Source organism: Salmo trutta, chromosome 14, assembly GCF_901001165.1.
Source record: "Salmo trutta chromosome 14, fSalTru1.1, whole genome shotgun sequence".
Taxonomy (NCBI): Eukaryota; Metazoa; Chordata; class Actinopteri; order Salmoniformes; family Salmonidae; genus Salmo; species Salmo trutta.
Genome location: NC_042970.1, coordinates 5,449,692 through 5,463,624, shown reverse-complemented (window position 1 = coordinate 5,463,624; position 13,933 = coordinate 5,449,692). Strand labels below are relative to the sequence as shown.

The following is a 13,933-nucleotide window of genomic DNA, read 5'->3' as shown; positions in this document are numbered from 1 at the left end:
AGAGAGACAGAGAGAGAGACAGAGACAGAGAGACAGAGAGACAGAGACACAGAGAGAGACAGAGACAGAGAGACAGAGAGACAGAGACACAGAGAGAGACAGAGACAGAGAGAGACAGAGACACAGAGAGAGACAGAGAGAGAGAGAGAGAGAGAGAGAGAGAGAGAGACAGAGAGACAGAGACACAGAGAGAGACAGAGAGAGACAGAGACAGAGAGAGACAGAGAGAGAGACAGAGACAGAGAGAGAGACAGAGACACAGAGAGAGGCAGAGAGAGAGAGAGAGAGAGAGAGAGACAGAGACAGAGACAGAGAGAGACAGAGAGACAGAGAGAGACAGAGAGAGACAGAGAGAGACAGAGACAGAGACACAGAGAGAGACAGAGACAGAGAGAGAGAGAGACAGAGACAGAGAGAGACAGAGACAGAGAGACAGAGAGACACAGAGAATTAAAGACAGATAGAGAAAGTGAAAGAGAAAAAGGACGGGGGTGATTGAAAGAAAGGGAGGGAGAGTTGAACGAGTAACAGAGAGATAGAAAGAAAGAGAGAAACAGAGAGAGAGAGACAGAGCGAGACAGAGATAGAGAGAGACAGAGAGAGAACCATGCCAAAAATAGCATGGGTCTTGTTAAATATTTTAGGCATTCGGCAGCAGAAGGGAAGAGAAAAGCTTCTCAAACCGGCAAACAAACACAGCCATGCAGAATGATCAGGCCAGCCTGCATTTAGTGCATGAATATATTTATCAACCTCAGCATTTTGCTGTGGTTGGATGAGAGGTGCTGATGTTGGATGAGAGGTTGGGATACATCCTGTAGTAAACAACAATGCAGAATCCCCAACTCCAGCCCATCTATCTCCTCTCAGCCAAGGTTGCTCCAAAGCAGAGTGAAGAGGAGGAGGAGAGGAGAGGAGGAGAGGGGAGGGGAAGGGAGGAGGGATAGAGGAGAGGAGAGATGAGGAGAGATGAGGAGAGATGAGGAGAGATGAGGAGAGGAGAGATGAGGAGAGGAGAGATGAGGAGAGGAGAGGAGATGAGGGGAGAGGAGAGGAGAAGAGGGGAGGAGAATCTTATTCTAGTGTTGTAACCCTCTGCAGGTGTAACGGGTAAGAAGCATCCCGAGGGTGAGGGTAAAAAAACGAATTTTCTTCCATTCAATCAAATGTGACATCATCGAGGGAGACCTTAAGGTATGCAGTGGCATAGATGAGGCGAGTATATTTTAGCTTTTACAAGTCGTGATAAGATTGCATATATGAACCTTGAACTGTGTGAGAGATATTCCACAGCACAGATTACATGTTTACATTGGAGTCATTTAATAGATGCTCTTATCTAGTCTCTTACCATTTTTATTGATTTTATTGTTCTTTCTTTTCTACAATTGGTCCATTCATGTTAAGACAGCTAGGCCATGTTAAGATAGCTAGGTCATGATAGCTAGGTCATCTTAAGACAGCTAGGCCATGTTAAGATAGCTAGGTCATGTTAAGATAGCTAGGTCATGTTAAGATAGCTAGGCCATGTTAAGACAGCTAGGTCATGTTAAGATAGCTAGGCCATGTTAAGACAGCTAGGCCATGTTAAGACAGCTAGGCCATGTTAAGACAGCTAGGTCATGTTAAGACAGCTAGGCCATGTTAAGACAGCTAGGTCATCTTAAGACAGCTAGGTCATGTTAAGATAGCTAGGCCATCTTCAGACAGCTAGGTCATGTTAAGACAGCTAGGTCATGTTAAGATAGTTTGGTGAGACAACATATTAAAATCGTATCAAGTACATTGTCCCTCAAAATATTTATCAGCAAAGTCAGTGCAAGGAAAATACAAGTGCCAATTTTTATTTGATTTTGTTATTTTGGGGAGGAGGACGTTGACCAGACCAGAGGTCGCGGAACAGAATGCTCGGATTGGGATGTAGGGTTTGAGCATAGCCTGGTGCAGTTCCCCTTGCTGTTTCATAGACAAGCACCAGGGCCTTAGAGATGATGCTAGCTTGGACTGGAGGCCAGTGAAGTGTGCAGAGGAGCGGGGTAACATGGGAGACCTTGAGAAGGTTGAACACCAGGAGGGCTGTGCCATTCTGGATAAGTTGCAGGTGTTTGATGGCACAAGCCGGGGAGCCCAGCCAACAGAGAGTTGCAGTAGTGTAGATGACAAGAACCTGGATTAGGACCTATGCCGCTTCCTGTGTGAGGAAAGGTCGTGTGAGGAAAGAGCATGAACCTGCAGGAGTGAGTCACTGCTTTGATGTTTGCAGAGAACATCAGGGTGTTGTCCAGGATCACGCCAAGGTTCTTTGCACTCTGGGAGGGGGACACCGTGCAGTTATCAACTGTGACGAAGAGGTATTGAATGGTTGATTGTCATCCTCATAGCAGTGATAGGAGAGACCATGTGAGGATATGACAGAGCTGAGTGACTTGGTGTATAGAGAGAAGAGGAGAGGGCGTAGAACCGAGCCCTGGGGGACACCAGTAGTGAGAGTACGTGGTGCAGACACAGATCTTCTCCATGTCACCTGGTAGGAGTGACCTGCCAGGTAGGATGCAATCCAAGAGCCTGAGACGCCCAGCTCTGAGAGGTTGGAGAGGAGGATCTGATGGTTCACAGTATTGAAGGCAGAAGATAGATCTAGTAGGATGAGAACAGAGGAGAGAGAGTCAGCTTTGGCCGAGCGGAGAGCCTCTGCGACACAAAGAGAAGCGGTCTCGGTTGAGTGACCCGTCTTGAAGCCTGACTGGTTAGGATCAAGAAGATTGTTCTGAGAGAGAAAACGAGAAAGTTGGTCAGAGACAGAACGCTCAAGTGTTTAGGAAAGAAAAGAAAGGGATACCGGTCTCTAGTTATTGACGTCAGAAGTGTTGATTGTCGGTTTCTTGCGAACGGGAGCAAAACTGCTCATCTTGAAGTCACAGAGGTCAGAGGGGACACAACCAGAGGTCAGGGATGTGTTGATGAGGGTAGTGAGGAATGGGAGAAAATCTCCAGAGATAGTCTGGGCAGGTTGTCAGGCGGTCAGACATCACTAGTCACAGGATTTCCTCTGGAGAGAGGGGAGAATGATGTCAAGGCGTAAGGTAGTTCTGTGTGAGTGGAATCAATGGGCTCAGTAGGCTGAGTGAATGAGAAAAAATGAATTCTAGGTGGTTGACAAAGTTGTCCACAGAGTAGGAGGAGGGAGGGGGAGGAGGGAGGGGGAGGAGTTGAATAATGAATTTTAAGGAGAGAGTAGAAAGTTGAGATAAGTTTCCCAGGGTTGGAGGCAGAAGCTTGAAATTTAGAGTGATAAAAAGTGGCTTTAGCAGCAGATACAGACGAAGAGAAGGTAGGGATGAGGGAGTGAAAGGATGATAGGTCCTCCAGAAGTTTAGTTTTCCTCCATTTCTGCTCAGCTGCCCACAGCCTTGTTCTGTGAGCACGCAGTGAGTCACTCAGCCACGGAGTAGGAGGGGAAGGTCGAGCCGGTTGGGAGGAAAGGGGACAGAGAGAGTCAAAGGAAGCAGAAAGGGAAGAGAGTCGATAGAGGCAAAGTAAGGAGACAGGAGGGAGAGGGATTTAGCAGAAGGGAGGTTAGGATAGAAGAGGAGAGAGTAGTGAGAGAGAGAAAGTAGTGAGAGAGAGAGAGAGAGAGAGAGAGAGCGAGAGAGAGAGAGCGAGAGAGAGAGAGAGAGAGAGAGAGAGCGAGAGAGAGCGAGAGAGCGAGAGAGAGAGAGAGAGAGAGAGAGAGAGAGAGAAAGCAAAGATTGCGGTGGCACATGACCATCTGGGTAGGGGCTGAGTGGGTAGGATTGGAGGAAAGATGGAGAGAAAAGGACACAAAGTAGTGATCAGAGACATGGACGGGGGTTGTAGTGAGATTAGTAGGAGAACAGAGACATGGACGGGGGTTGTAGTGAGATTAGTAGGCGAACCGCCTCTAGTGAAGACGAGGTATTGGCTGTCCAGTGAGTTGTAGGTGACTAGGAAAGGGTGAGGTCAAAGAGGAAAATAAATGAATTGAAGTCAAGCGTCAGGAGGTTGAAGTCATTGAGGAACTCTCCAAAGGCACCTGGTGGACGACAGATGACAAAAATGTTAAACTTGAGTGGACAAGGAGACTAGTCAGGATCGAGGGAAAGATGAACAGAGCGAAGTACAGAGAGATCTTGATGAAAACCTGCTACAGAGCTCTCAGGACATCAGCCAGAGCCCGGACTTGAACCCGATCAAAGATCTCTGGAAAGACTTGAAAATAGCTGTGCAGCAATGCTCCCCTCCAACTTGACAGCACAGAGAAGAATGGGAGAAACTCCCCAGATACAGGTGTGCCAAACTTGCAGCGTCATACCCAAGAAGACTCGAGGCTGCCAAAGGTGCTTCAACAAAGCACTGAGTAATGGGCCTGATTACTTATGTAAATGTGACATTGCAGTTTTTTTTTTACACATTTGCAAAAATGTTTAAAAAAAACTGTTTTTGCTTTGTCATTATGGGGTATTGTGTATAGATTGAGTAGGGGAAAAAACTATTTAATCAATTTTAGAATAAGGCTGTAACGTAACAAAATGTGGAAAGAGTGAAGGGGTCTCTATACTTTCCGAAGGCACTGTACTTGACAAAGCTACAAAAGAGCAAAATTAGATAAGAAGATCATTACGTTTGCTGACGACACAACAGTGGTCGGCCTGATCACCGACAATGAGACAGCCTATAGGGAGGAGGCCAGAGACCTCACAGTGTGGTGCCAGGCCAACGTCCTCTCCCTCAATGTGAGCAAGACAAAGGAGCTGATCGTGGACTACAGGAAAAGGCGGGCCGAACAGGCCCCCATTCACATCGACGGGGCTGTAGTGGAGCGGGTCGAGAGTTTCAATTTCATTGGTGTCCACATCACCAACAAACTAACATGGTCCAAGCACACCAAGAAAGTTGTGAAGAGGGCACGATAACACCTTTCCCCTCTCAGGAGACTGAAAAGATTTGGCATGGGTCCCCAGATCTTCAAAAAGTTCTACAGCTGCACCATCGAGAGCATCGTGACCGGTTGCATCACCGCCTGGTATAGCAACTGCTTGGCATCCGACCATAAGGCGCTACAGAGTACTGAGGATAGTCCGTACAGCCCAGTGGATTTGGAACTGAAGGTCGGTTCTAAAACAGAATGCAATCAACTTTCACCCAATCAACTTTCACCCAGTGCAAAACACGCCTACCCAGTTGCCCGGGCAACTTAATTTAATCAAATCCCTTCATCAGCCCCTTACAGCTGCCGCTGATAAATCAGGGGATACTGAAGTTCTAGCACTAATTGTCTAGCAGAGGTGAAAGACACACCTCCAAGCAATGATTGCTGATTGCAGCGGTGAAGAAAACACCCCTTACAACAGAACACGCCCATAAATTAGGAAGACTATTACACAAATACGCCTTGAACTAATTGAGACCCTTGGGCCTCTGTCTCTCAGAGAGATTTAATCAACTGATAAGTCAGTCTGTTCACTGAAGACTGGCCATAGGTTAAAGTTTTTAGTCATGAATCTTGTTCTGGAGGCAACTTTGCCCCGAAAGCAGAAATAATGTGATTGGTTGACAGATGACGCGGGCGTCACCCCATTGCAGTTTACATTTTAAATGGTTAGGGTAAGGGTTAAGGTTAGGGTAAAAGTAGGGTTAGGGTTGGTGAGGGTAGGAAACAACATCTCCACCCCGCTGATCCTCAACACTGGGGCCCCACAAGGGTGTGTTCTCAGCCCTCTCCTGTACTCCCTGTTCACCCACGACTGCGTGGCCATGCACACATCCAACTCAATCATCAAGTTTGCAGACGACACTACAGTGGTAGGCCTGATTACCAACAACAACGAGACGGCCTACAGGGAGGAGGTGAGGGCCCTTGGAGTGTAGTGTCAGGAAAACAACCTCACACTCAACGTCAACAAAACAAAGGAGATGATAGTGAACTTCAGGAAACACTAGAGGGAGCACCCCCCATCCACATCAACGGGACAGTAGTGGAGAAGGTGAAAAGTTTTAAGTTCCTCGGCGTACACATCACGGACAAACTGAAATGGTCCATCCATACAGACAAGAGGCACAGCAGCGCCTCTTCAAACTCAGGAGGCTGAAGAAATTTGGCTTGTCACCGAAAACACTTACAAACTTTTACAGATGTACAATCGAGTGCATCCTGTCGGGCTGTATCACAGGCTGGTACGGCAACTGCTCCAACCACAACCATAAGGCTCTCCAGAGGGTAGTGAAGTCTGCACAACGCATCACCGGGGACAAACTACCTGCCTTCCAGGACACCTACACCACCCGATGTCACAGGAAGGCCAAAAAGATCATCAAGCACAACAACCACCCGAGCCACTGCCTGTTCACCCCGCTACCATCCAGAAGGCGAGGTCAGTACAGGTGCATCAAAGCTGGAACGAAGAGACTGAAAAACAGCTTCTATCTCAAGGCCATCAGACAGTTAAACAGCCATCACTAACATTGAGAGGCTGCTGCCAACATACAGACTCAAATCTCTAGCCACTTTAATAATTAATAATTGGATGTAATAAATGTAAATGTAGTCATATTAAACAATACAATGCCACTTTAATAATGTTTACATACCCTACATTACTCATCTCATATGTACAGTTGAAGTGGGAAGTTAACATGCACTTAGGTTGGAGTTATTAAAACTCGTTTCTCAACCACTCCACAAATTTCTTGTTAACAAAGTATAGTTTTGGCAGGTCGGTTAGGACATCTACTTTGTGCATGACACAAGTAATTTTTCCAACAATTGTTTACAGACAGATTATTTCACTTATAATTCAATGTATCACAATTCCAGTGGGTCAGAAGTTTACATGCACTAAGTTGACTGTGCCTTTAAACAGCTTGGAAAATTCCAGAAAATTATGTCATGGCTTTAGAAGCTTCTGATAGGCTAATTGACATCATTTGAGTCAATTGGAGGTGTATCTGTGCATGTATTTCAAGGCCTACCTTCAACCTCAGTGCCTCTTTGCTTGACATTATTGGAAAATCAAAAGAAATCAGCCAAGACCTCAGAAAAAAATTGCCTGAAGGTACCACGTTCATCTGTACAAACAATAGTATGCCAAGACCTCACAAAAACAAACAACAGTATGCAAGTATAAACACCATGGGACCACGCAGCCGCCATACCGCTCAGGAAGGAGACGCGTTCTGTCTCCTAGAGATTAACGTACTTTGGTGTGAAAAGTGCAAATCAATCCCAGAACAACAGCAAAGGACCTTGTAAAGATGCTGGAGGAAACAGGTACAAATGTATCTATATCCACAGTAAAACGAGTCCTATATCGACATAACCTGAAAGGCAGCTCAGCAAGGAAGAAGCCACTGCTCAAAAACCGCCATAAAAAAGTCAGATTACGGTTTGGAACTGCACATGGGGACAAAGATCGTACTGTTTTAGAGAAATGTCCTCTGGTCTGATGAAACAAAAATAGAACTGTTTGACCCATAATGACCATCGTTATGTTTGGAGGAAAAAGGGGGAGGCTTGCAAGCCGAAGATCACCATCCCAACCGTGAAGCACGGGGGTGGCAGCATCATGTTGTGAGGGTGCTTTGCGGCAGGAAGGAAGGACTGGTGCACTTCACAAAATAGATGGCATCATGAGGCAGGAAGTTAAAGCTTGGTCGCAAATGGGTCTTCCAAATGGACAACGACACCAAGCATACTTCCAAAGTTGTGGCAAAATGGCTTAAGGACAACAAAGTCCAGGTATTGGAGTGGTCATCACAAAGCCCTGACCTCAATCCTACAGAGCATTTGTGGGTAGAACTGAAAAAGTGTGTGCGAGCAAGGAGGCCTACAAACCTGACTCAGTTACGCCAGCTCTGTCAGGAGGAATGGGACAAAATTCACCCAACTTATTGTGGGAAGCTTGTGGAAGGCTACCCACAACGTTTGACCCAAGTTAAACAATTTAAAGACAATGCTACCAAATACTAATTGAGTGTATGTAAACTTCTGCCCCACTGGGAATGTGATGAAAGAAATAAAAGCTGAAATAAATCATTCTCTCTACTATTATTCCAACATTTCACATTCTTAAAATAAAGTGGTGATCCTAACTGACCTAAGACAGGGAATTCTTACTAGGATTAATTGTCAGGAATTGTGAAAAACTGAGTTTAAATGTATTTGGCTGAGGTGTATGTAAACTTCCGACTTCAACTGTATTTTGCCTCGTTATTGTTATCCTTATTGTGTTACTTTTTATTCTTACTTTTTATTTTAGTCTTCTTGGTAAATATTTTCTTCTTCTTGAACTGCATTGTTGGTTAAAAGGCTTGTAAGTAAAGCATTTCACGGTAAAGTCTACACCTGTTGTATTCAGCACATAAAATTTGATTTGATTTTGGTGCCTGTGACTCTTTAGAAATAGCCTATTTAAAACAAGCTGCAGTTTTCATTTTTATTAGAATTATACACTGTCTTTTTATGCCTTATCAATAGCCTAGTAAATGTAATCTTGCTTATTGATCACGTTTGGCATGTCCATGTCCAGACTGTAATTTACAGTAGGCTTCTATATCAGTGTGAATGCTATAGCCGATGTTTAACATAATTTAATTTAACATTTATTTCCTTTTTGTAAAATGCAACTAGAACAATGTGTGTAAACCGACTAACATTCAAATTGGAGTTGATGACAACGCAGATTCACAAAAGACTGTAAATAAACAACTTAAAGCAAACCACATATTTAGCCATGGAGAACATTCTGATTGGCCAGTGAGGGGCCATGGAGAACATTCTGATTGGCCAGTGAGGGGCCATGGAGAACATTCTGATTGGCCAGTGAGGGGCCATGGAGAACATTCTGATTGGCCAGTGAGGGGCCATGGAGAACATTCTGATTGGCCAGTGAGGGGCCATGGAGAACATTCTGATTGGCCAGTGAGGGGCCATGGAGAACATTCTGATTGGCCAGTGAGGGGCCATGGAGAACATTCTGATTGGCCAGTGAGGGGTCATGGAGAACATTCTGATTGGCCAGTGAGGGGCCATGGAGAACATTCTGATTGGCCAGTGAGGGGCCATGGAGAACATTCTGATTGGCCAGTGAGGGGCCATGGAGAACATTCTGATTGGCCAGTGAGGGGCCATGGAGAACATTCTGATTGGCCAGTAAGGGGCCATGGAGAACATTCTGATTGGCCAGTGAGGGGTCATGGAGAACATTCTGATTGGCCAGTGAGGGGCCATGGAGAACATTCTGATTGGCCAGTGAGGGGCCATGGAGAACATTCTGATTGGCCAGTGAGGGGTCAAGCCACAAATTGTTTATTCATCAAAACCCAGCTTTTCCTCCAACCAGTTTGTTACAATAGAACTCTTAATATCTTGTAATTTTGTGGAAATGTATTTTTCTTTTTACTCCATGTTTATATCCAGTAACAGTGAGGGTTTATGTTCAAAGCGTGAAAACTGGGTTGACATAATCAATTCTACCACAACCATGTGATCTAATAATAGTTCAGTCAGATTTCTGTGTGGAATGTGCATGGAGAGGCTAATACGCTGTAAGCAATGAGAACTGAGAGAGAAGAGAGAGAATAGAGATAGATATATATATATATATATATATATATATAGAGAGAGAGAGAGAGAGATGGGGGAAGAGAGAGAGAAACAAAAAACAAGAGAGAGAAAGAAAGGATGAGAGAACGATAGAACAAGAGAATGAAAGTAAGAGAAATAAAGAGCGAGAGAGACAGAGACAGAGAGAGACAGAGAGAGAGAGAGAGAGACAGAGAGAGACAGAGAGAGAGAGACAGAGAGAGACAGAGAGACAAAGAGAGAGAGAGAAAGAGAGAGAAAGAGAGAGAGACAGAGAGAGAGAGAGAGAGAGAGAGAGACAGGGAGAGACAGAGAGAGAGAGAAAGAGAGAGAGAGAGAGAGAGAGAGAGAGAGAGAGAGACAGAGAGAGACAGAGAGACAGAGAAAGAGAGAAAGAGAGAGACAGAGAGAGAGAGTGAGAGAGAGAGAGAGAGAGAGAGAGAGAGAGAGAGAGAGAGAGAGAAGATTATTATATCAGCTCTGGGGTTTCAACATTAATTCTGTCTGACATGATATGCTCTGTTCTCCGCTAACAAAGACATCTACCCAGTAATTACTGTTGGAGACATGTAGAGGGGGAACGTGCAGGTTTGATGGTCCTCCTCCCTGGTCAATACAGACTGACCTACAGAGTTACTTGGACAATCATGATAAAGAGAAAAGTATACTGTCTCCGCTGTAAAGTCAAACGAAGGTGAATTGAGGATCGATGTGAGTACTCGGTTGGTGAGAGGCACGGTACCACTATTGGGAGAGCAAATGGACGTTAATAAATAGAAAGAAAATAATGTCAACCTTTATCAGGGTACTTCACTGAGGAGTACTTGCAAAGGGAAAGTATATTACTGTAAAACTTCCTGCATTCTGGTAACTTTTGAAGGATTTTTCTAGCGGCCATTTTGGGTACTTCAGATTATCATTATTATTTATAAAATGTAACCTTTATTTAACCAGGCAAGTCAGTTAAGAACAAATTCTTATTTACAATGACGGCCTACACCGGGCCAAATCCTGGACGACGCTGGGCCAACTGTGCACCGCATTATGGGACTCCTAATCACGGCCGGTTGTGATACAGCCTGGATTCAAACCAGGGTCTGTAGTGATGCCTCCAGCACTGAGATGCAGTGCTTTAGACCGCTGTGCCACTCAGGAGCCCACATTTTCACAGCTGTCTGTAATTATCTATGCTCCTCTGTGAGGCCTTATCGCATGTAAAATACACATAATGAGCAGTTTTTTAAGTACACCACCACACCACCCCGTTCACGAAAATTTGGCTTCGGCGGTAGACCTTTTCACCTGTCACAATATTATGAAGATTACGGTAGTCCCCAGTCACCTGTCACATTATTATGAAGATTACAGTAGTCCGTAGTCACCTGTCACATTATTATGAAGATTACAGTAGTCCCCAGTCACCTGTCACATTATTATGAAGATTACGGTAGCCCCCAGTCACCTGTCACTTTATTATGAAGATTACGGTAGTCCCTTGTCACCTGTCACATTATTATGAAGATTACGGTAGTCCCCAGTCACCTGTCACATTATTATGAAGATTACGGTAGTCCCCAGTCACCTGTCACTTTATTATGAAGATTACGGTAGTCCCTTGTCACCTGTCACATTATTATGAAGATTACGGTAGTCCCCAGTCACCTGTCACATTATTATGAAGATTACGGTAGTCCCCAGTCACCTGTCACTTTATTATGAAGATTACGGTAGTCCCTTGTCACCTGTCACATTATTATGAAGATTACGGTAGTCCCCAGTCACCTGTCACGTTATTATGAAGATTACGGTAGTCCCCAGTCATGTGTCACATTATTATGAAGAATACGGTAGCCCCCTGTGACCTGTCACGTTATTATGAAGATTACGGTAGTCCCCAGTCACCTGTCACGTTATTATGAAGATTACAGTAGTCCCCAGTCCCGAGTCACAATATTATGAAGATTACGGTAGTCCCCAGTCATGTGTCACGTTATTATGAAGATTACGGTAGTCCCCAGTCACCTGTCACGTTATTATGAAGATTACGGTAGTCCCCAGTCACCTGTCACATTATTATGAAGATTACGGTAGTCCCCAGTCACAATATTATGAAGATTACGGTAGTCCCCAGTCATGTGTCACGTGGTGTTTGTTTACAAGCACACAACGACAAGAGACCGGAGCCTTGTGAGTCACTCACTGATGTGCAGCATGCGCCAGTTGATCTAATTACAGTATTGAATTCACAACTAAATGTTAGGTCCCTTGATTTACATTTTAGTCATTTAGCAGATGCTCTTATCCAGAGCGACTTACAGTAGTGAATACATACATTTCATACATTTTTTTCTTCTCTGTACTGGTCCCCCGTGGGAATCGAACCCACAACCCTGGCGTTGCAAACACCATGCTCTACCAACTGAGCCACACGGGACCACCAAATTAACAATGTTTCCATGCCCCAAAGAATTCCGACTGTTCTGGAGGCAAAGGGGGGTGGGGGGTCTGACACAGTACTAGATGGGTGTACCTAATAAACTGGCCACTGAGTGTATATAACATAATCAAATAAGATAAAAAATATATAAATATAATGACAATAAAACATTATCTTAAATATAAAACCATCAACTTCATGAATACCATTGGTGTTTAGGGTTTCAGCATGAGGGTTTCAGCATGAGGGTTTCAGCATGGGGGTTTCAGCATGGGGGTTTCAGCATGAGGGTTTCAGCATGGGGGTCTCAGCATGAGGGTTTCAGCACGAGGGTTTCAGCACGAGGGTTTCAGCACGAGGGTTTCAGCACGAGGGTTTCAGCATCACCTGTACCTTTGCAACCCTGGTACTTCCTTTCCTCAGCCATCCATCAAATCAGACAGTTCCTGAGACAGACTACTGTGCAGCTTTTCCACCCCATGCAGACTGCTACTGCTGCATCTTTACAGTACAAATGAGACGACCTTATTGACATTTCCAAGACTTTGGAAGTACAAGTGTCAGTCTGTCAGTTAGTAATTTATGACAAAACCCCTTCCATTCCTCCTTTCCTCAATTTCTCCCATTCATCTACCACCGCCTGCCTCCCAGTTTACATCCCAAATGGCACCCTATTCCCTATAGGCCCTGGGCAAAGGCAGTGCACTATAGAGGGAATAGGATGCCGTTTGGGATGAAGCCTCAGACTCTGCTTCTGTTCTGTGGAGAACCCAGACACTTCTCATTACTTTAACAGGAATCTGTCATTATTAGACCTGAGAGTCAAGAAAGTGCATTAGGAGATTAAATACATGCAGACAGGGTCGAGGAGAGGAGAGTACAGTCAACACTACTGCTGCCCTGGCTGGTTCAGAAAATACCCAATTCTCCTCTCCTCTCCTCTGCTCTCCTCTCCTCTCCTCTCCCCTGCTCTCCTCTCCTCTCCTCTGCTCTCCTCTCCCCCATCTCCTCTCCATCCCATAGCACTCAGAGGGCAGTACATCTATAGACATAGCAAAGCTTTCTCCTGTTCTCTCCTTTCCCTCTGTCCTCTCCTCTCTTCTTCCATTCCCCCTCTCCTCTCCTCTTACATTTTAGTCATTTTAGCAGTCATTTTCCTCTTCTCCCTTCCCCCCTGTCCGCTCCTCATTCTGCCTGTGTCCTCCCAGAGATCCAGAGACAAAGCCAGGCCTTGTGAGGAGCAGAGCAGAGTAGGATGATGACTGGCTAACACGCAATACAGAGGAGGTCTCTGTGTCAACCAACACATGACTTCCACTAACGCATCAATGAATAACGCTGTGTCTGTGTGGTAACCCCTACCACTCCCAGGCCTGAGGAACAATTCTTCATCTATTATGGCCATGGTAACTTCCATCCATACCCTCTCCCCATCTTCCCTCTTCTCTCCATCCCTCCATCTCCCCTCTATCCGTCTCCCCTCCATCTCCCCTCCTCTCTCTATCTCCCCTCCTCTCTCCATCTCCCCTCCGCTCTCCATTTCTCCTTCTCTCTCCATCTTCCCTCCTCTCTCCATCCCTCCTTCTCTCTATCTCCCCTCCCCATCTCCATCTCTCCTCCTCTCTCCATCTCTCCTCCCCATCCTCATCTCCCCTCCTCTCTCCGTCTCCATCTTCCCTCCATCTTCCCTCCTCTCTCCATATTCCCTCCTCTCTCCATATTCCCTCCTCTCTCCATCCTCATCTCCCCTCCTCTCTCCGTCTCCATCTTCCCTCCATCTTCCCTCCTCTCTCCATCTTCCCTCCTCTCTCCATCGTGCCTCCTCTCCATCTTCCCTCCTCCCTCCATCTTTCTGTGGTCTCTCTGTTTCAGACAATACAGGACAATCACATAGT

The 13,933-nt window shown here is 45.4% G+C and overlaps 1 protein-coding gene across 1 annotated transcript in view; it reads left to right on the top strand.

Annotated features, from left to right (window-relative positions):
* The first annotated feature begins 2,041 nt into the window (after nucleotides 1-2,041).
* The window catches only part of LOC115207173 (exported repetitive protein-like), a 12,938-nt gene continuing 1,046 nt past the window's right edge, over nucleotides 2,042-13,933 (top strand). The window contains exon 1 of the mRNA XM_029774157.1: nucleotides 2,042-2,101. Within this exon, the coding sequence (XP_029630017.1) occupies nucleotides 2,042-2,101 (60 nt within the window). The remainder of the gene's footprint in view (nucleotides 2,102-13,933) is intronic.